Below are 23,174 nucleotides of genomic sequence, written 5' to 3'. Positions count from 1 at the left end.
TCAGATTAACAGACTTATGCTTATGTTGTATGTAAACGTAAAAAAAACATGCCCCCAGACTTTCATAGTGCACAATGTGTCACATAGCTCTGCAGTCATCAGTCAGAGGAAGAGATCAGTGTCACCATGCAAGATTAAAGCAGCCAGACAGTCGTTTGGTTCTGGTGCTTCATCTTTTCTGAGTCCAACAGGCCTCCTCCTGATGCACTCCCATAAATATTTCTATGCAGTGTTTGATTGATGCTTACAGCTTATTAAATTATTACTCTTTCTGCAGGCTTACGTAATGAAGATCCCTGCACTGGGGCATGGCAAAAGCACAGTGACAAGGTCAGTTTAGTTTCTATTGATGCCTTACTAAAAATAAAAAATGCAATACTGAGGTTAAATAGGACTATAAAAGTGGACACAGAGCTACTTAATATTCCTTTTATAATGTTTTATGTTGTGCTGCCATGTATGTTGATTTTGAAGGCCTGTTTTACAACTGTGTTTTACAGCTGTTAGAAGTTTAACAATTTGTCACAGCAACACGGCATGAACAAAACACATCTACTATATTGCACATATAATGCAGAAGTGGATACTTTAGTGTGTGATATGAAAAGACAAGAAAAATGGTTAAGTCCTTATGTTTATTACACAAAAAGAACAGCAAAGGCATCATTTTCATCATGGTTTCCCACTTTGACTTATAAAACTGCACTACTCAGCTGAGCAATGTCCTGACATGACCACAGTTAGTAAAACTACAACCCCAATTCCAAAAAAGTTGGGATACTGTGTAAAACCTACATAAAACTAAATGCAATAATTTGCAAACCTCATAAACCCACATTTTATTCACAATAGAACAGAGAAAACCTATTAAATGTTTAAACTGAAAAATATTTTAAGAAACAAATTAGGTCATTTTGAAATTGATGGCAGCAACAAATTTCACAAAAGTTGGTACAGAAGCAACAAAAGGCTAGAAAAGTGAGTGGGACTAACAAGGAAGCGGTGTGCACAACACTTTTGGAATTGTGGTTGTAGAAAATCTGATGTTAATCACAAAAGCAGGGTCCCATGTATGAGATTTAACATACATTCTGATTGGAAAACACCAGGACACCAAACATAAATGGCATTAAAAACAATGTACTTAATTTTCAAATCAGGAAAATGCATATAAAGAAACCAGCCTTTGGTACAAAGTTATAAAAAAATGAAGTCACATTTTAATCTATCGTGATATCAAGTAAGTCTTGTTTTTGCTTAATCATGAAAAATGTAAAGCCGGTCATAAGCATAAAGCAAAATGCTTTAGTCACAGGCAAGGTACAGTCCAGGTATGTACTGTAGGTAATATTCAGGAAGGCAGAAAACTAACTGCTTTATTCAGCACACAGAGTGATGCTTTGTTCCACTGTTTTTGTTTCTGCAGCCAACGAGATGCATCATATTGTGTATGTAACATCATATTTTGTGCACAAAACCCCAAATACAGTAGGTATTAAATACATTGTTTTTGATTTCATTTGGCTGAAGGTTTGCAGATAACTTGAATATGAGCTAGAATCACATTTATGAGTATATACCTTACATTTAACAGAAGGAGCAGTGAATGGTCTGTTGGTGGTAGAACTGCAAGGTTACACTAGTCAAGGCTAGAATCCAGACCTGAGCGTACGATATCCATTAAGATGCTTGGCATGAGACACTGGTTGTGACTGTTGCTTGGAAACTGGTGTTTTTACTGTTGTGTGAGGCTATGCAGGATGGTAGATTAACTAGAACATACTGATGAATAATTGAAGCTGCTTCAGCATCCTTCACTTGTAAGGCGCCACTAGATGCCACATACATTCTAAAGATGAGTTGGTGAACTCACAGCTAAAGCACCTTTGAGTCTGTAGGAAGCACAGAGGGCTTGTTATGTACAACAGTAATGGATAGAAAAGAAAGGGCAAGTTCAGAGGTCATCACTGAAGGTTCCTGGTTGCTTCCTGGAGTGACGCGAAGATCAAATGATGACAGTCTCGATGTGAAAGCCATGTGAGTAAGTAAAGGGTGAAGTGTGTTTTTGGAGTGGGAAGGACGGAGGCATGATGGGGGTAGTAGAGGGAGACGAAGAAGAGGAGGAGGAGGAGCAAGTGGGGGAGCGGTTGGCCCATCGCGATGGGAGGCGTCGATTGGCTGGACGGGCAGGCCTTGAGAAGTTCTTCTGGACAGAGGAAGAGGAGAAAGAAGACTCTTCGTTCTCCTGTGGAGAAACAAATGAATTAACATTTCTGATTACCATGCTGTTCTGTTAGCAGTCAAATTCAGGCACACAGATACTTTACATTTGTCACGTGTTCCATCTGTAGTCTTCTTGACCCTATGGAAAACAACAGGCATATTTCAAACAGGAACACATAACATATATTCAGCACGCTCATGTGAAAAGATCACAGAAGTAGAGCCCATTTCTTTGGGTAAGAGGAACACATCTAAAAACACATTTTGCTTTCTGCTGCCACTTATCAGCACTTTAGAAACAGGAAAGTTGATTTTGGACAGCAGTTCTAGGTTGAGGCTAAACTAAAGTGCCATGTCGAATTACATTCTTTATGTGAGGTCAAATAAAATTAGCTTAATAATTGCAGCCACGAGTTCTTTAAAATTTGCATTACTTTAAAGCAGTGTAATCACTTGAACTTTCGTATTTCCGTGGTCTGCCAAGGGCATTTAGTCAGCTGGCTTCTTGCAGATATTTCTGTAATTACAATACAAAGGCCAGAAAAACACTTCCACTATGAGGCCCCGTTGAAAGACTGAAAGATAAAAGAGAAGTTGACTGACCTACAGTAAAGTTTAAACTTTATTCCCTACACCACCAGTTTCTTTTGTTAGGAGCCTTCAAGCAATGCAATGGCCCAGATGCCCAGAGTATAATGAAGGCTTTGGCCTGCTTCTGTCTCTTTACACATACCAGAAATAAACGACAGAGCTGTCCCCAGTCAAGGGCAACTGCCTAGTATTTCAGATTAAAACAATGAAATGTCCAAGTTCATTCAGATCCATTGTCACTGGCCTTGAAAATAGTTTTCCTATTATGCTTTAGTCAAAACAAAAGGTAGACTTACACGCCTTATTCAAAGATAATGTTTCTAATGTGAGTACAGACTGTTTATATCAGACTCTACCCACCTGCACTAGAAGCTGGATACCTTTCACACCCATGGCACCGTGGCCGCTGAGCTGTGCATGTGTGGTCTGTGACTGTAGGTTGTGTGACATCTGTGTGTGTCTCAGAGTGGGAGGTAAAGGCAGAGGGTCCATGTCCAACATGTCCAGTTCTGTGATGTTCTCGTCCTGCCTAACACCGGGATTAGGACTTGAAACTGGCTCATTCTGTTGACTCTGGTTCTGCTGAGCCCGGGCTGCACTTTCATAATTCTTCAGAATCCGTTCCACTGCCCCATAGTTGGATCTGGATCCCTCAGGCCGTGGATATGCAGCCAGAGTGAGGGGCTTCCAGGGATGGTCATTCATCATTCGAGGCCCAGGTCTAGAGGAGTCAGACTGGGAAGGAGGAACAGACACATGCTTTGGCTGTGTCTGATGCCCTGGCTGTGTCATCTGTCTCTGTTTGTTCTCTGCACACAGCTGTTGGAGTGAGACACCCATTCTTGCTGGCTGAGGCTTTGCTCCATCTGGATTCTCACTCTCAGAGCTGGAGTCCTCTAGACTCTGACCTGGTTGGGTATTTGTGGGCAAGAGGGGCTCAGAAGAGAGAGCCTCTGTGACTGCTCTGTGCTGTGTTTTTCTGGGAGGACTTGATGCTGTTTGAACTTTGTGCTTGACCTCAGATAAGTGTGCAGGACTCTGAGAAGACACTGTGCTGGCCTCCCTGAGTCTAATCAGGGGCTGCTCAGGCAAAAGTTCAAAAGGGATTTCTTGCTTTATTCTGATCCCTTGACTTTCAGGACCACATTCCTTTCCCATTGGCTTGACCTCAGTGTTCTGAACTGTGGAATCCAAAGTAAAGAGTGATGTGACATTAGGATGCATACCCATCACGCTAGTGGTGACATCAGTACAATGTGGCTGAAATGTAGTCTCCCTGGTAGGTAAAACGTTGTCTGATGCTGTAAGGACTGGCTGGTAATCTACAGAGGTGGCACCTGTTACAGCAAACCTGCCTTGTTCCTCTACACCACGACCCATCTCAGCTTGAAACAAAGTTCTGTTGAACTCAGCGGTTTTTTGTTCAAGCGTCATGTTTCTTCTGGAGCCAAGGAGGTTGGGGCTGGCAGGTGGTACTTCCAGAGAAGAAGAGAGCAAATCTACAGGAAACTCTTTAACCGGAGACATTTGTAGCTCAGGGGTTTTTAGCTTTCTAACACCAGGGCTGTAATCTGAGTGCAAGTCTTTCCCAGCACTCAATGTGTTGACTTCAGAGAAGCTTTTCTGTACTGTTCCATATGCAGATAGCTTACTGCTGCTGAACTTGCTTGTATCACAGGACCAGCGGTTGTGACAGCAGCCTACATTACAGTTAGAGTTGACAGGTACGGGGCATGATGCTACCACACCATCTATCAAAACCTTTCCTTCATTTTCTTGTAGCATAGCCTCAAACTTCCTGACAATCGATGGGCTGCTGCACTTTTTGTCTACTAAAACACAAGGGCTGTGGCACTTCCTTACTGTCATAATGGGAGAGTCTGGGATGTGGAGTTCAGTGTCTGGCTGGTTGGGGGTGCTCAGATTCCAGGAAGACGTGCGGGGAGGGATGGGTGGAGCTGCTGTCTCAATATCAGAAAGTATCCCAGGGCTTGTCTGTGTTTCTGGATCGGTAGTACTTGTTCTCCAGGATTCACTCTGAGTCCTGGTCGCCTGCCAGGGTCTATCTGGTGACAAGTTGATCCACTTTTCCCTCTCCAAGGCCTGGAGGTCGTTATAGATCTGGCTGAGGTCACAAGGAGCTTCATCATGAAGCCGTCTGATGGAATTAAACAGTAAAATGTGTTTACTCCAGTCAATTTATGTAACTCCATTTGTGTCTAGTTTTAAAGTGAAGCATTATAAAATATGATTTATCACAAATTTACATAACTAAAAAAAGCTGCACTGAAATTATTATACAGGCCCATCAAGACTAGTTAGGTATTTCCATGTTTGTGACAGGAGGTTAACATATGTGGGGATTACTGACCTCTTATCCCCACTCTTCTTTCTGATCTCATCCTGGTAGCTGCAAAGCTCCTCACTTACACGGGCTATCTCCTTCAGTGCCTGACACAAAGAGAAGGGGAGGGAGAGACAGGAGCTGACATGTTGGTTGCTGCGTACTGCAAAACACAACATATCTAGGGTACAAAAGAAATATTAGGTTCTTTATTCAAAGAAACCCAAGGAATGACAGAAAGACAGGCATAAATGAGAGAGTAACCCTAACCCTGACACTGATGATCAAACAACATGCAATTGACAGTACAGCAAAGAACCAATGACAAAACAAACGCTAAAAACCTGACCCTGGAATGTTTAGTGTATATTAATATAGTGCATTTTCAAAATAGAAAGATAGTGTGATACACTTACGGCATTGAGAGCAGTAGTGTTCGTCTTCTTGTCGCTCCCATAACTCTGCTCTGCCCAGAGATGAGCTGCTTGTGGACCAGTGTGGACACTGTTTTCATTCCAATTAGAGTCAGTTCTCTGTGGCGCTCCACCCCCAGCAGCTCCAAGAAAAACAGCATCCACAGCTTCCTTACTATCAGTGACTGCAGCTTGCTGCCAAGTGCCTCTGGATCTCAATTCGTCCACCAGCTCAGGTTGTGAATGGTCATTCTGAGTGAAATGACCACCAACATTAAATTCACAGAGGCTGTCTGCCTGGAAACAAGCAGGCAGACGACGTTCTCTGCCACCACCACCACTCATGTTTCTGCTGCAACCAAAGCCAGGTAAACGTGGGTGTCTGTTTGATTCTGACTGACTGCTGCTGCTGAGCACCTCAGAGCGGGAATTGTCACTGAGCAGACTGGAGCCTGTGCTGGTGGAACGTATGCTGAGCCTGTGCACAACATCATCGTCAACCTGTTTTCCACTGTCCAGTCCATTTCCCTCTCGCTTGGCTCTGACTTCACAGTATAACTACAACAAAGAGAAGGAAATATGGATAAGAATTTTATTTCATTATTTGCGTGTCTTATGTTGAATGAAGCAAACATGTTTTTTGAAATGTGCCCTTAGATTAAATTTTGGATTAATAAAGCAAAAGTAATAGCCTACTACATTAAATAATCCAACAATTCTATCAGGAAAAAGCAGCATATAAAAAAAAAACAAACAAAAAAAAAAACACACCTCTTATTAAATTTATCCAATGATATATTATCTGTTAGATCACAAAGGTACACATACTGTAAATGGGCATAACAACATATACTATGACTGTACTGTTTACAATTCACTGTAAATAACTGTTTGCAATTTACAACAACTCTATTCTCTATGAAATATAACAGTTAAGCATGAAAAGGGTCTAACAGCATAAGGAATGTAAATGCTTTTTGTAAAATTAAAACACTATGTTACATCTCCTGCATATTGGGAAACTAATGTGGGATGGTGAGAAATCAGAGAGCTTAGTAACAAATTGTTTGAACATATTTAGAGTGGATTAGATCAACATTCAAAGAATTCTTTCAAATAAAACTGGATAACCTCTGGCCTCCTACCATGGAATCTCAAAATAGTCCCTATTTCATGTTGACCGGGCTCCCTTCCCATCACGCAATGGCTAGATCAGACTTCTGCCTTTTAGCCTGCTCTATTTCTCTGCTGTTTCTCTCTCTCTCATTTTCTGGTCTTGGAAGGACAAATGAGAGCCACATGTGCTTTTCATAGCAAATGGTTTCAGTGCCTTCAAACTGACTAATTGTGTATGGCTTGCAACACTAATCTGCTCTTTTTGGCATACCAGATTTTATCTGCTGGTTGACTTGGGGCTTTGTTACTAAACTGTCTCTTTCTTTAGATTTATCTCTCTGTCTTAGGCACATTAATTTATCCTGAATTACTTCCCCCAGTGAGCATGAAACTGACATTTCATTCCATTCATTTCATAAATAAATCTGCTTATTTATTTTGTCTAAATAAATGTCAAAAAATGGTGGAAATTTTCTATATCAATCCAAAACCTTATCATAGTAATATATAAAAAGTAGATTCATTGTCATGTAGTGGCAAATTATTTTGTTTTAACCTCAATAAAACCTTAATTGTCTGATTGTTTCTAAGTATTTATCATATTACCCTAGAAGAATTCTTACTCCTGCTATAGTGAAAGTCCATTCTCAAAACTAAACCAGACAGAATATTTAGTGAGCTCTGAGACAATCTGGCATATTTCTACACATCAGCAGATCAAGGCTTCCATGAAGATGTGAACCTTTCTTTAATAAGTGTAAAAATAGCAATTTTTACTGTCAGTGAATGAGCTTTTCTGTTTTGGTATTTTGAGTCATAAAACTATTTCTGTTGCATGCCAGCTTCCCTGTCTACACCACCCCAGGTCATTGTCTGTCTCAATCGCTGACTGTCTCTGTGCATGGAGATTAAAGACTTAGCAGAACACTTGCCCTCCTCCTTCTTCTCGTTCCTTTCCAAATATTCTACAACTGACTGAACATAGACATTGTTTTGACAGTGTTGATGGTAACCAGGATGTAACGCAGGACCCGAAAAAATATGGGGAAGCCTGCTATTATATACTTTTGATGGTTTTCTTTAAATTCAGTAGGTTATGTATTTCTCTACCTAAATAAAACTAGAATTGAAAGTTAATCACAAATGATTAGGCCTTGGCAAAATGCAGATATATTCTCATTCAGATGCACAGTCAGTGAACCTTACCTCTTCTATTTTCTTCTGCATATCTTTCAACTGGCTCTCCCACTCCCTCCTCTCCACATCAAATCTCTCCAGCAGCTCGGCTTTCTCCCTTAACCAGTCCCTCTCATTGTGCTCCAGGCGACAGCGCAGGTCCATGGTGGTCGAGTGTGTGTCTGCCAGGAGCCTCCGCTGTTCTTCTTGTTCCCGGCGGACAGTTGAGTTCTCACCGTGCTGTTCTGGAGATCTCTGTGACACCACAGGATCAGGACGTGCTGCTGGTTGCACCCTTCCGCTGACCAACCCAGAACCCTCTCTAGCCTCCAACTGAGAGGAGGAGAGAAAAAGGAGCAGGGAGACGGGAAGAAAAAGAGTGGGAGAGACAGCGCAGAAAACAGCGATGATGATAAAGGATAGATTGCAGTTGGAGAAAGAGGATGTGAGCCAGATGACAAGACAAGAAAGGCACGAGTTAGAGAAATAGTTTAAAGTGGAATTAAGAGAATGAAGGAGTGGCAGGAAGCGAAGGTGGAGGAAGTAGGGGAATAATGCACCATGGGGAGTGTGAGTAGGTTCAGAGAAGGGAAAAGAGAGAAAGGAGACAAGAATGAAAGATGAAAATATCCTGTACAAACTCACATACAACATAATGGGGTCAGAGGTCAGGTCTCTTTTCTATCGTACGTCACTAACACAGGACACATTGCAGGATATGATAGATTTAGGCACAGCAAAATATGTTTGCAAAGGATGCAAGTGGCTTAAGTCAAATGGTACTCTGGTTCATGTTTTTACAGCAAGAGCTTCATACAAAGAGGATCTCTCAGCACAAAAAGCCAAATTCCTGATACCTTTCAACACTGGCATTATTGGACTCAACTTGACATTTTTTAACACCTACTCAACACCCTTTTCAAATGAAATATCCTGGGCATATCCCTGTGGAATTTCACTGTGGAATTTCACTGTGTTACAGCCAAAATATTAGAATAAGAAATTTGAGAATGGAACACATATTGGATAACCATACCCTGATTTAGACTGTAGTCCGATTCCAGAGTTCAATGTCAAAAATAACTTTAAAAAGTTAAGTTTAACACCAAAGATCTAAGTCTGGGAAATCTCTAGATAAGGTAAAGGTGAAATGTGATAAATCTCCTCTAGCAAGAAAATTCTGTGATATCCCACATATCCTAATATAACTAACCAACAATAACGTCTGGTTTAAGTACATTGATCTGTAGTAAATATGTGCATTTTGTTGCTAACAAAAAAGGGAAAAAGGTTTGGCTTTGGATATGGAAAGAGCCCAAGACAACGCCTGTGCATGTGCATAAATGTCTGTGTCTCAGTGTGTGTGTGTGTGTGTGTGTGCGTGCGTGCGTGTGCGTGCTAGAAAGAAGGAGAATGTGCTAGTATGTTATTTCAGTGTTCAGTCGCAGACATTGACCAAAGCCTTCCTATAAACCTCGATCACGGTGCTATTTCTGCCTGTGGCCTGGGGGTCAAGAAATTATGCTGTAGAAAAACAAGCAGCTCTTTTTGTCTGCCTGTGGCTCTTCTCAAGCTTCTCCACAATTACAGATGGATGGTGATGGTGCTGCCTACAGTCTATTTAAACATCCAAGTGTAAACAAATAGTGAAAGTGCAAAACAAGATTCTTGGAGACAAAACAAAAGAGCTGAAAGCTGTTTGTAAGTGATTGAGATAGCAAAGGCAAACCATCTTCTCAAGAGAAATTCTGGAGGAACTGAACATGTAAATAGGGGCACAGGTTTACAGCATCATGGCCAGCTCGGGGAAAACACACTTACACAGTTACTCTTGACCACCCTGTGTTACCATATGGCACTGGGTACAGTATATAAAGGTAACTGTGTCACCACGGTGACCCACTATAAATAGCAGACACCCAGCCTACAATGTCACATTCCTAGGGGAGGTGGGGAAATGAGGTAAAAGGAGGAGGGCGAGTAAGCTGCTGAGGCAGAGTGAGATGTCTCCTAGCTGCCAACAGCTTTCATAAATTAGTGACAGGCAGAAAATATGCCTAGAAATATCCAACCTCTGCCTGGGACCTTGGATGCTTCCTTGGTATTTACTGGTAGACGTACCCAAAATGTGAAAACAGCAGTTAGATTCACAGCCATGACCCACTGTGGAGAGTGTTATGTAATTAAAGTCTTAAAAAGAACAATCATGCACAAAACTGACTCACACTCTGGTACTGCAAATATGTGACATACAATATGAGCTAAGCTAAAGAATTTAAATGATATGGCTTAACTGTATGGCTAAACTGTATCCCCACAATAATGCACAAAGGTTCTTTCAGTGAACTTAAAATGACCTCAGTTCTGACATCCTGGTCTTTAAATATCACCAGTTTTTCACATTTCACTTTGAATTATCATGTAATTGCAACCCCTTTGCTCTACTGACTTCCTATTGTTGATTTGCTTGCATTTTTATCAATTTTGCCTGATTATCAAAATGCAATATATTGTACAGTGTCAAAAAGTAGCATTAAAAGACAAACTACATGAATTACATGGATTACAAAAGGAATGATGTCAGTGGTCACACTACTTGGGAGTCTGTAAATTAGTCAGTGATTTGCTGAAAATGTTTTCAGAAAGCTTGACTTTTTGAACCTTACGAACACTCTTAAGAATAGCGCTTGGTAAACATGCACCCAAAAGTATAAACTGTGGGAGGATGTGGTACTAAGACAATGGAGCTCCCACCCCTAACAAGTACAACTCCTAACCCCATCCAGTGTAGCTCCACTCCAAGTCACATTTCCCCAGGTTTGTTTGTGCAGCCAGTACAGACAAGTACTGTACCTGAGTGTCTGAATTAATCTGAAATTCACACACACACACGGAGACTTAAGTCAGCACTTAAATATACAGAGGACATCAAGAAATTGGTAAAGCTCTCAGAAGTGACGGAGAAATACAACTGCCTCACATGCACATCAGCATCCTGGCATAAGCATCAGTGTGTATGTGTGTGGCATCATAGTCACACAGTGTCTTGCTCAAAATTAGGCCCTTCTCCCACTGCCCCACTTCCACAGCAGAACAGTAAATGTCTCTGTTTTTATAGGGCTTTCTGTCAACCACACTGTGAGAAGGCACAGAGCCGAGAGAACAAAGAGAAGTGCTGAACAGTAGCACTGTGCCATCTACTCACACACAGGGAATAATATTATGGCAGTAAAGCCATCCACAGTTTGTGTATGTCATCTGTGATTTAGTAGAGCCATGTTACTATGTTGCATTCCTGTGTCATCATGTCATCAGTCAACTTGTCCAACTGCTCTTCAGTATCATTGCTCCACCATGTTAATTTCCAGCACCACATTAAGGAATTTCTTTGCTTCATTACTTCAGTCAGAAAATTGAGCTTCAGGGAATGAACAAAAGGAGAGCTGTGTGTGAGGGTCGAGTGCGTGACCAGTAGGTTTTAAGTGTGTGATAGGAATCATGTTGGGTTCAACTGCCAGATAAAAGGACTAGTGTGCTAATGTTTAGTCTTTGAATTTAGGTCACCCAAATAAATCCATCTTTTGATATAAAAAGAAGAAAAATGCTAAATCCCCAAAGCCGCACTCCTTTTAAATGATCCATGCAATGCCAGACATAGCATGGGACTGGCATGCAAATATAACTGTAAGCTGTTTCTCTCCATTTCAATAAAGACTTGACAGTAGCCGTTCAACTGCTCAGAGAAAGTTGGCTGAGCAGGAATAACTAAGTTTGCCTGTTCATTGTAAATCTTGTGTCTAAGCTGAGGCTTGAGTTGGATGGATGCCAGGGTGACTTATCACCATGCCATGTGGGGGGGCAGATGAGGCAAGCTCAATTTACACCACACTGGAGGCCAGACATGAACAGACAAGAGAAAATACACAAAAAGAATGTACACAATATGAATATTCATTTAAATAAAACACTCAAATAAAACAAATTAAAAACACCGTTAATGCACCTGAGAGCCATGTAGTCCAGTCAAATTAAATCTATACAACCCTACATTTTTTTAGCAGATGATTTGAAAATAATCCCAGACCCCAGATCCCACCCATATATCTGGATCACTACCTGTGCAATCCTGCATTTGAGTTCAGCCTTCTCCAGCTCCCAGGCACATCTGTCTCTGGTGTACTGCAGCTGGAGCTCACTCCTCCTCTCCTCCTCTCTCCTCACCTCCACCTGCACTTCCTCCAAAACTGTCTTCAGGTCCAGCAAAATCCTCTTGTTCTCCCCTCCCTGCATGGAAACACAGTTGGCAGCAAACTTGTCAACTACACATGCCAGATGGGTCTGCCTGCCCAGATAGAAGTCACAGCTCAACACCAATAATCTAACTAACTCAGTCACTTAGGAACTAAAGAGCAATGCATACTTTAAACTGATGTATAACACCATGGTCACACTCTAAATTTAAAGCACCAGTGAACATCCCGGGCTCATCCTTGAATAACCCAAAGCCCCAAAAATCAGTGTGGACTTCTGTAGTCCCGACAAACTACAATGTCTCAAATAAAACATGGTTAGAAGGTTTGTAGAGAAAACAAGTGTATGCTTTGGTCATTTTACAGACGCACTACAGGCTCACACAAACTATATTTAACACAGGGGTAGTAAATACTTGTATGTCAGCCACTTCTCTCAGCAATGTCTCCTTCTCGCGCATCCATTCTTCCTTGTCCTGTTCGTGTCGCTTCTTCAAATCCTCAAATTTCTTTTTAAGCCTTGCGTGTTGTGTTTGCTGCTGCTGCGGTTCGGGACCTGGCCACATTTGTCCTCTGAGGATCTCAATCTGTGTCCGTGCTCCACCGTCTCCTTCACTCGGTGAAGGGCCGAGCTGGGTCTCGTAGATCTGACTGAAGACGGTGGGCGGGGAGGAGATCCTCCTCAGCGGGCTGAAGCTTTTGCTCCTGCCTCTATCTGTCCTGTCCACCCTGGAGCACGGCACAAACTCCCATCCCTGCGACTGGACGCCAGCACCGCCCCCACCGCTCAGTCCCGAGCCGTTCATAAACGCACTCCACATTTTTCGAGCGCATTAAAATGAATCATAATAAACAACTTCAGCGGATACTGTCTTAAAAGCTGCCCACTACGGTGCTTTGTATCAATCCCCACATTGAACACTTGAAAACAGTTCATCAGTTACTGAGTAATGGCATAATGAACGTGCCAATTATCCAAAACCGGCCAAATCCCCCGTGGGCCACCAGGCAGCACTCAGGACGGCAGTCACCACTGTGCACGCACAGGGAACCGGACCGGGGGATTTGGTCCTCTTCATATTGCCACAGAGAAAATGTCAAGCAGACATTCTGGTGCTGAAGTCCCCAAGGTGTCCTCTTTCGATCATTCAAGGTCTCCTCTCTGCGGCTCCTGGTATCGATCTCTTCCTCACATCGCACGGTGTTGTGTGTGTGTGTGTGTGTGCCCCCTGCACACAGCCGCTGTGGGCTACACCCAGTAACCAGCCCGACACGAGAAGGAGAAGTTTCCAAAAATATCCCGGAGCGCACTGATGTAAGAGCAGGGGGGCGAGCCTGTATTTTTACCCCTGTAACCATGAGGACTTTCCCCTAAAGCCAGATGACCCAGCTGCGTCTGAACAGGTAACACAAGACCAATCACGGATCAACACCTTACCTCTAATGACGCTGTATCCATGGCAACAAGCCCATTTGTTCACCGCGTCGTAGTGAACAGCTGGATGCACAACTTCAGTCATGTTACAGAAAACAGACTTACTGGCACCTGGGAGCAGCTCTGACTGGCTACACTAAAGACCAGGAACTCTTGCAAAACAAGCGATAAAGTGACTTGTGTTACCATGGCCGTGTCAACGCTAGGTCTCCTACCTTCCCTCGTCCCTAATCCGCATCAGGAATCCTCCCAGCCCTCTCCTCGGCTATCTTAGCAGGACAGGGGGATGACTATCACGAGGAACTCGACGGAGGCTGTGATTCCTCTTGATATAAAAGCGCATAAACAAAACTACAGAGCACGTGTCCTTCGGCTGAGCGTTTATCTATGAACCTATTCTTCTCATATGCTCCTGAATGATGCCCCGAGTGTCCTTAGAAAAACAGCCACGAGAGCCCACATCTCGGCCAGCAAAGTAGCTGAAATGAAGCCTGGACTGGAATGCAGTGGCTAAAAAACGACAGCCTACAGCTGAAATGATGCTTTCATTAACGAGACTCTACCCCTCTCCTCCCCCTTTCTCTCCTTCTTCTTCTTCTTCTCTCTCTCTTTGCACAGCTGGCCCTAATATGTGACGTAGAACATCCCACCGGTGGGATGAAAGAAACGGCCCGGTCCCGCCCACCTCCTGGTGGTCAGGTCTGCTGGCTAAACTCCACCATCAGCACATTTTTGGCTTGATTTTCCAGAGCCACCCAAAAGCATTTTTACACAGTTCTGAATGTCACATGACCAAAATCCAAACATGGGTAAAATGCCAATGCTGCTATCATTGTCCCCAGGGACATCTGGATGGTTTGTTACAGATTACACTGACATTTGGTCATGACTCAGAATAAGCCATTGCCTAAGAAGAGCTCACAGGAGACATAAGGCCAAATGTTTTTTCTTCAGTGTGAGACTGTGAGAGTACGAGTGTCACTGTGCTCCTGAGATTATGTGTGTGTATAGTCTGTATGTGCGCTGCCAGTTATAACACAAACTTCAATATTTACAATGTATTGCTCATAGACCTGTTACTGATTTGGTTTTACAGATCCAGTTTAATATCCTCTGGTTACACTGAAAAAATACTGGACATAAGCTAAAAAGAAAGCATTTCCTGTGTTAGTGAAAAAGTGTAAACTTGCAAGAAAGTGACAGATGTCAATCAAGCATAGTTAATACATGCCCACCCGGTCCTGATAAGCACCCAATAAAAGCAAACTCACATTACTCACAGGCAGCAAGCCCAATAACATACTCACCCACAAGGTGTTTTGTCTCCAATAAATGTCGAAAGCATCAGAGTAGATGAGTGGCTTTTGGGGTCATATGTGGAAAATGATAATGCCTCGTACCTTGTGTGACCGTATGAGATGTTTTCAAAATAATAGAATCAAAATGAATGAATAAGTAAAAAAGAAAAAATGAAAACGTACAAAATATGATATTAAGTATGTGCTTTACAGAACAAAAAACAGGGTGAAGAGGAATACCAACTTAAAAATGGTGGCATAAGAGAGTGAGGAAAACAGAACAAGAATGAGGATCAGTAAAATAATGGGCTGAAACATCTTTTGATGGATTAGCAGTTAGGTGGGAAGAGAGAGTGGAGAGAAAAATGACAAGCAGTCAGAATAAAAAAGTGCATACTGGAAAAATTACAGCCATTGAACTGTTCCATTCAGGTGTTTGCATCAGCTCACAGACAGTGGCTCCTCTGCCTGTTTATCTTCCTGCTTAGGGACATCCAGCCGGTCTATGAAGCTCTGCAGTTCCTTCCTGAAGGTTTTCATCTGGGCATTGATCCGATACAACAGCTCATGCTCTCTGATCCTGTGGAACAAAGAAAGTATATCTTGGTCTCTCACTGAATTCATGCTTGAGTTATTCTAAAAATAAATACAGTATTTTCCAGGAGAAGTAATAATGCAGTTTAATACAACTGACCAGGGTGTGTTGTCTGTAACTGTATCTTTATTACCTGCCACCTTCCTCATCATCATCCAACCTGGCAAACAGCTCCCCATTGGTGACATATACTCGAGCCTCAGTGATGATAGTGCTGGTGTCAGTGATGAGCCTGTCGATGGTCCGGCCCAGCCTCTCCGCCTCGATGCGGATGTCTATCATGTGTTGCCGGTCCTTCAGGCTTCTGGATAAAAAACGGCTGTCTACAGGGGAGTAAAGGGAGCGTGTTGGGGTAAGGCAGCGAATGTTCCTCACTTCATCTGAGTCACTCTCCCCTCCAATAGGTCCCTCACGCTTGCGATGGGGTGGAAGGAGGCGAGGGGAGGAAGCTGAGGCTGAGGGAGTGTCATCATCCCTTCCTCCGTCGCTCTCTGCGTCGCTGTCCCGCGGGCTGCCTCGAATGCCCAGGTGGGAGGCCAGGTCGTAACGCTGCATATTGGAGAGCAGGACACGGTTCTCGTACTGGAGCTGCATAACTTTTCCACTCAGCTCGTTGATCTGCAGACGCGCCGCTTTCAGCTCCTCCTGGAGGGCCTCCACTTTAGCAAGGTCAGCTCCACCTGGGTTTGAAACAATGAAACACTGAAAAGTGGAACGCCTCTGCAAATGAGACTTTGGGGAAGGATTTATGAAACATTTTTTCATTTGATGTCTTACGTTGAATAAGAAGAGGTATCACTTGCTCTGTAGTGCAGTTGTTTTGTTTCCTAAAAAAATGACTTACTGAATGACACTGAAAATGAAAAATAAACAAACCTCCATGTCTTGATCCAGCTTCATGTGATCCAGCCTTGTACTTCAGTTTATTGAGTTCACTTGTCACCTAAAGATAAAACTGAATGTTATTCACATGTGTGTTTAGTTCATACACTTATTACACTTATATAAACTTATTTAAAAGACAGCTTTTATAAAAGGCCTAAAAGTGAGAGATGACACCAACAATAGCACCAGATGCACAAGGAGGAGACACTTTGAAAAGGTACATCGCTGAAATATAAGCAGCTTTGTCTTGCACAATAAAATCACAAAACATAATATACTTACAGTCTTATTGAATTGAAACTAAATGGGCAGCAGCTCAGTAAGAGCAGACTATTTCTATACAATTACATTTTATGAGGCAGTTAATGTATGTGCAGTCACTTGTAGTTTTGTGTTTTGATCTTGCAATAAAAATGCAGTGGATCTTTTTTGAGCACAGTCCAAACTGGCTACCTTTTTGTTCTCTTCTTCCACATCTGCTAAATTCCTTCGCAGAAGTTCTGCCTCATCTTCCACCAGCTGAAGCTGCTGCCTCAGCTCTGACAGGGCCTCCCCCTGTTCTCTGCACTGCTGACCTCCACTGCTGGAGGCTTCCAGTCCTGCTGCCGCCAGACTAGGAAAAGAGAAAAGTGAAGCATTGAAATTTACTTTATCTCCTCCTTATTTTTTATTTCTTTTCAGCGCTCTAGTATGAGGATGTAATGCTTTTCCTTTCCATAAAAAATATGTGTCAAATCCTAAGAATTAAATGCAACGTACCTGTCCTCTCTCATGTCATCCAACTCAGCTTTCAGGCCCCTGTTTTCAACCTCAAGCTCCACAATCTTCCTCCCCAGGATGTTTGCCTCCTCCTCTACCAAGCGTAAACGTAGCTTTAGCTCTGATTCGCGGGTGGTGGGAGGCCCTCCAGCCTCGCCTTTAGGCAGAGGGCTGTCTACGTCTCCGTAGAAGGAGCGGTATTTCTGCAACTCCTGCTCCAGTCGGTCCTTCTCCTTGTCGATCTTTGCCATCTTTTTCCTCATCAAGATGGCCTCCTCCTTAATAAAGGCTAGCTGGCATTTTAGGTCCTCATTTTCTTCCTATGTTGTGCAAAGAAAAGAGTTCTTTATTTGTCCATTGGTTAGTTAGTTAGTTTGTTCTGTGCAGTAAATGTACTTGCACAATCAACATAGAAGAACATGTAAATTGGTTACATGCTTTAAAATCTAGTTATTGAGTGATGTTACTTTGACTCATAAATTATGGCTCTTCATGTTACATGTTGTTTTTATTTGGAAATGAAATGGATAAGAACTTAATACATTTTTCTGTTGTAGTTTATAACTTTATAATCTAATAATGGAAATGCTGACTCACCTCGATTGGGGTCTGAGGAGTCTTTCTCTCTGCTTTCTGCCCATCCTTATTTCCTTTTCTTTTCAGTGAGAGCTGCAGGAAAACAGTGGTTGCGTCACTTTCAGCACACTGTTTTTTTATTGAAGCCTGTGATGTCATACCGATTTATGCAACAGTAAAGACTCAGTCATGGAAAAACAGAACTGCTTAAAATTATACCCTCAAGAGCATGTGAGGTAAAATATTCAAATTCGAATCATGGTGCTGTCAGAATGTGATTTTATAGTCTTCAAGTAAAACAGATTCAGTGCTTGTGTTAACTCTTTTATCATGTTTGTATATGATGAGTATCTCAGAAATAAATCTGTTATGGGCAGTAGAGCTGGGCAGTGAACTGTCCCATATTGGATTTAATTCTTTGTACTAGTGATACTACCCTTTCATAATATCCCCCACCGAACCATTAGTATGGTACCATTGCATTTTAAGCACACAGGCACAGAAAGCTGAAAGGAACAATGCACACACTATGCCCAGCCACTCACCTCTTTGGCTTTTTCTAGCTCATTTTGCAGGGCCTGCTTGGTGACCTCCACTTCAATCAGCTGCTGCCTCAGCTTCTCATTCTCCTCCTCTGTCTTTGTCCTTTTCTCCTCCACATTCTCCAGCTCATGGTGCAAGCGGACAGACACATCTTTGGCCACCTGGGAGAGGGACCAACATAGAAGACAGTGACAGAAGGAAACACAGAGGTTGTTATTAATCATGAGTAGGACAGAAAACAATAGAATGACACTCATCCCTCCACATGCTCACCTTCAGGTCTTGCTCCAGACTCCTGAGTAGCTCTCCATCCACCTGCCCACTTTCTGAAAACCGGAGCCTTTTCCTTTCTGCCTTCTTCAGTCGGTACTGGAGGATCCGACAGTTCTTGTTGGCTCTCTCTAGCTCTCTGCGCATGTCCTGCAGCTGGCAGGCGTCCTCCTCATAGAATGTGTCCCGCATCTCATCCATCTCTGCTCGCATCTCTTCGATTTCATTCTAACAAAACAAGGGGAAAATGAAAATGCCTCACAAAATAATTCAATCCAATCACAAAGGAAAATTGATCTTTTTGAAAACAAAGCCTGACGCTATATGCAATAGCCTTCTCGTTATGCAGCCTATAGTCAAATACAACAGGTGCGACTATTGCGCATGCGGAAAATGAGAAATTCGAGCCTACAGACATAAGCAAATTTAAATTGCCAGACTTGTAAGATATTACCAAGTTACCTTGAGATCATCGTTTTCATCCTCCAGCCTCTCTATCTCTTCTTGCAGCCTCGGGACTGGTTCTGGAGCCGGTTGTGGACAGTCAGGCTCGGGGGACAGCTCCGGCTCTGAGGCCGGGGGAGATGCTGATTTGGCCTGCATCTTTGTCCCTTTCTTCCCTAAGCTCTTATTCAAGTGAAACTGTATTAGCTCGGACTGCAAGCATCCTTCCTTCCAAAAACCGGGTCCGCAGCCTACTGTGCCTTTAGAGCTCTTCTTGCTAGCAGTCGTCGCTGCGGCGGCCTCCCCTCCTCTCGGATTTTTGCTCTTCAGTTTGGGGGATTTGGATGCGCAGGGCTGGTCGGAGACGACGCGGGTCGGATCTGCCCTGGAGGGAGAGGAGGCATCCGCAGTAAGCCGCGGGGAGTCTTCTGGTGTCTGGACTCCGCCTCTGTCCGCCGCCGTCGCGGACCTGCCCAGAGTGGGGCTTTCAGCACCAGCAGCTTGGACAGCAGCCGCACCTCTGACGGCAGGAGCGCCGCCGGCCTGCCGCTCCTTTCCTGTGGAAACGGGCGAATGGCCCCGGCTGCTTCGCCCTCCCCCTCCCCCTCCTCCCTGCTTTAAAGGGACGGGCTTTGACGAGTTGCTGCCCTTCTGTGCAGCTTTAGACCCACCGTCTTTCAGCCCGGACGGAGACGACGAGCGCTGCTGCTTCCGGCTGCTATTGTCTGGCTGCCGCGGCGAGTCGGCAGAAGATGGGTTCATCATGGTGTCAAAGACTCACCTCATCCTCGACAACATTTATCTCCTTCAGCAGAATCCCTGTGGTTGGAAAACAGTTGGATTATCATAAGGCTGTAGGCTGAAACACTGTTTCCTCTACAGGTTAACCAAACCTGGTTCAACTAACCGAAGCACAGTAGGAGTGAGCAGGTTACTGAAGAGGAAGCAGCTAATTAGGCTGCTGTCTGTGGAAATCGCTCAGAGACAGGTAGCTACGTGACCAATAGTGACTATGCAGCCGTGTGTGATGGGATGTGCGTGTGAGATCAGCTGCAGCTCGGCCAATTAGACAATCCACATCTGCTTCATGTGCACTGCCCAAAGGGCAATGGACGAGAGGGGCAGAGCGCAAAGACAAGGCAGTGTCATTGGCTACTGAACCAGAAGCAGCAACCATCCGGTCAAACCGCTGCTCGATCAGCTGACAGAAAGCAGTGGCCTCTGATCTGATCCCTGAAGAAACAAAGGCTGATCCGACACCTGGATACTGGATGAGCTACATCCAGAGAGAGCCGTTTCCTGTCAGCCATCATTTTACGCCTCATACTCCACAAGCCCGATGACTCATTACTCAAATTGATGGAAGTAAAATGGGCTATAAAAGTATCACCCTTTCCTTTTCCAATTGCAAAGTTGGCACTCTTTACGCATTTTCCCCCTTTTGTCTCGTTTTTAAAACCCCCAAGAAGCGACTGGCTCTCGGACAGCCTCACTCACACTGGCTCTGTGTCGGTGCTGATTCATTTAGTCTTAGAGAAAAAAAGCGAAGCTCTGTGTGGCTTCATTTTCTCCAGAACTGACCAACTGGAAGCAGCAACAGTAAATCAGCCCAACCTACAGAACATGATGTGGACAGTCAGACATTTGCCCTTCATACAGGTTGTAGGCTACTTGTCATACTCCTCTAAAACACGTCTGTGTGCTCAAAGAAAAGGGATTATCTCATGGAAATAGTGAAGCTCCGTGAATCTTACCTTTTCAGGGTGTTTTGTCGGACGCTGAAGGGTAGTGGTGATGGGGGAGGCAAAAGGGATGCTGACTCGAGCGCCTCCCGACCACCAAAGCAACCTCTTTCAATATTCATGACATTACCTCATCGCTGGGAGGGCCGGGAGTGCACGGAAATGAAGCAGCAGGCAGCAGGCTGCTCTCATTGGAGGAGGAAAGGATACAGACTCTGCTCTGCTCTCTCTCAGCAGTGACTAGATGCAGCCACTTCAACTCGCACTGAATTTAGCCCAATCATATGAATTGACCTTTAGTATTTGGACTTGGATTGACCACCACAGATAATGTGTCTGATCAGTTTTCCCCCAAAGTGCATGATGGACCTTATAAATGTAATTTATTTTTGCTGGACTGCTTTTTATATCTCATACACTAACCTATTGTCACCTTTTCATTTTATTGATAATGCATGAACCCACTGTTATTTTCCTAATTGTTTTTGTCTCAGTGTGCATAAGAAGACATTCGAATATCTGACAAATTACGTTAAGCACGTTAAGATGTTAAAATACATTATTTATTTTCTTACATTTAGACAATTATTTGGCTTTTATTGATGGATCAGAGGCGAGTCATTCATTTGTAACTTTTAGATACTCTTGTTTCACAGCCACCACCCTCTTCCTATACAATTTCATCTTTCTTCTCTTTTAAAACCTCAAACTGAGGCTGGAGCACAGAATCTTTCCACAAAAGCCCAGGAATCATTTATCCAACTATTTTCTGTTTGGAGATGGGAGAATAGGCCTTACAGCACTCGAGGGCGTCTTGTTATAAAAAAGAAATTTAATTTTAAGTTCTGCATGCCAACTTATTTCTCCCAGAATTTGCTTGAATATGTTGTTGGGAAATGAAAAAATGATATTAGAGAGAATTTGGTTTAAAATCAGGGTCATGTGTGTGCTTCCAAAGGAAAGAGTTGCTGAATTATTCTTTTTATAAGCCGACTGGACTTTCCAAGGACACTCATAAACTCAAGGCATTTTTACTTTCATTGAATTATACTGCAGTGGTCCAGACCCACCTGACCAGTCTAATGGCGTTTTTAAGTGTTGGCCCCTTGCCTATGGCTCTCTGATAGCTAAAAAGATAAAGCACATGCACATCTGAAGTTGCAGATAAACCCAAAATGAGATGAACTAGGGTTGTATGCATCATTCCCATGTGAGTAAAATAACAAGCAGGTTGCAGGAGGTGCCAGGGATTGACTGGGGCTGAAAGCTAGGATTTGCTCTGCTCTGAAAGTTTTATGGCATGGATTTTTGCTTCTGTCAAGGCTTTAGTAACCACAGTTCTTAGCCTCCTACCTCTGTACAATCTATTTGCTCCTGTCAGTACAGCCTCTTACAACACTATATCTTCATCCGTTCAGAAGAAACACTGCTCTCTATTGTAATCACATTAATTGCCAGATAAGGAGTCGCAGGGCCAACCAGGCAGCTCTGGACACGAATGATGATCCATTTTGTCTGAATAGGATAACAGATGTTTGGGGTTTTGCACTCCCTTTCACATTCTCTCTCGCTCTCTCTCTCTCTCTCACACACACTCACACTCACAGACACATAGACACACAGACACACACACATAGACTCACACTCACACTCACACACAGACACACAGACACTCTCACACACCACTTCCCCCACCGACCCTATTCTTCTGTCCCAGGACTAATCAATCATTTGCTTGCATTAAAGTGACATGTCTGCAACACAGAGACTTCCATTTGCCAGATAATATTCCTAATTCTGCTTTGTCTGAAGTAAAACAAAAGAAGTTGATGTTCGGCTGAAATGTTAAATCCTCACTAACTGAATTTGTTTAATAGGTGGCATATTTTTAAAAATCTATTGAAGTATAAATGACTTTGGATGAGAAACATATAAATTGACTGAATCATTTTACACTTATTTCTACAGTATCCCTGGCCCAGGTTGACCATTGCATCCACTCAAGGGAAATGTTGACTTGCTAAAGGCTTCACATGAGAATGACATGTTACATCTCACTCAACAACAATTTCCAGCAAAGTTGTAGCTATTATTATTATTATGTGTCCACCTTCTTGGGTAGTAAATCTGTTTTCACTTCCTAGTCCATCACAATGAGTGAGTAAGAGAGCAAGGGAGAGAACAGATAGATGAACATCTATATAAAAATATCACCCTCTCTGATTTCACACAACCAAGTGAGTCTCTCATTCTCAAAGGGATCCTTGACGCTATACATCACTGTTGAACATGAGAGGATTTGGGGACTTTGGGGAGCCGTTAGTAAACACAGCATGAAACAATGCACTAATAAAGAAAGAATATAGCGATGTTTCACATCAAATGAAACGGCTCTACTGCTATGGCACATTGTACAAAACACATTCGAGAGATGCAAGCAAAAACACAGCAACAGCAGAAATCTCTTCCCCAAACAATAACTGTAAAATTTGTCTTACCTGTATTAAAAACTGT

At 43.1% G+C, this 23,174-nt stretch overlaps 1 protein-coding gene across 6 annotated transcripts; it reads right to left on the bottom strand.

Annotated features, from left to right (window-relative positions):
- Positions 1 to 926: 926 nt before the first annotated feature.
- LOC113122568 (protein SOGA3-like) lies at positions 927 to 19,460 on the bottom strand. Of its 6 annotated transcripts, XM_026294004.1 has the most exons (11): positions 18,937 to 19,200; positions 18,478 to 18,702; positions 18,207 to 18,365; positions 17,683 to 17,754; positions 17,086 to 17,405; positions 16,780 to 16,939; positions 16,318 to 16,384; positions 15,575 to 16,121; positions 15,297 to 15,426; positions 14,856 to 15,164; positions 12,096 to 12,147 (listed from the first exon to the last, which is right to left on the bottom strand). In XM_026294004.1, the coding sequence occupies exons 1-10, from the start codon at positions 19,075 to 19,077 to the stop codon at positions 15,054 to 15,056; spliced, it is 1,932 nt and encodes a 643-aa protein (XP_026149789.1). In that variant the 5' UTR covers positions 19,078 to 19,200; the 3' UTR covers positions 12,096 to 12,147; positions 14,856 to 15,053. The 6 variants fall into 6 exon arrangements, with proteins under 6 accessions (XP_026149787.1, XP_026149784.1, XP_026149785.1 ...); XM_026294003.1 differs by lacking the exon at positions 14,856 to 15,164 and having other exon boundaries at positions 12,131 to 12,147; positions 15,244 to 15,426; positions 18,937 to 19,460; XM_026294001.1 differs by lacking the exons at positions 14,856 to 15,164; positions 15,297 to 15,426; positions 15,575 to 16,121; ... (5 more) ...; positions 18,478 to 18,702; positions 18,937 to 19,200 and adding exons at positions 2,104 to 2,245; positions 2,328 to 2,362; positions 3,175 to 4,972; ... (2 more) ...; positions 7,894 to 8,196; positions 12,530 to 13,443 and having other exon boundaries at positions 11,980 to 12,147.
- Between the last annotated feature and the right edge of the window lie 3,714 nt (positions 19,461 to 23,174).

The sequence above is a fragment of the Mastacembelus armatus genome, chromosome 16, assembly GCF_900324485.2.
Source record: "Mastacembelus armatus chromosome 16, fMasArm1.2, whole genome shotgun sequence".
In the NCBI taxonomy this organism is placed as follows: Eukaryota; Metazoa; Chordata; class Actinopteri; order Synbranchiformes; family Mastacembelidae; genus Mastacembelus; species Mastacembelus armatus.
This window is presented reverse-complemented; position numbering and strand designations above follow the sequence as displayed.

Bases quoted from the DNA above. Each gene is read 5' to 3' on its own strand.
- LOC113122568 (XM_026293999.1), bottom strand. From the start codon at position 12,934: ATGTGGAGTGCGTTTATGAACGGCTCGGGACTGAGCGGTGGGGGCGGT. The intron at 12,148-12,529 runs GTATTTACTACC...GTTTCCATGCAG, and splicing joins GAGAAGTGGCTGACATACAA to GGAGGGGAGAACAAGAGGAT. The intron at 6,130-7,893 runs GTAAGGTTCACT...TCTTTGTTGTAG, and splicing joins TGCAGAAGAAAATAGAAGAG to TTATACTGTGAAGTCAGAGC.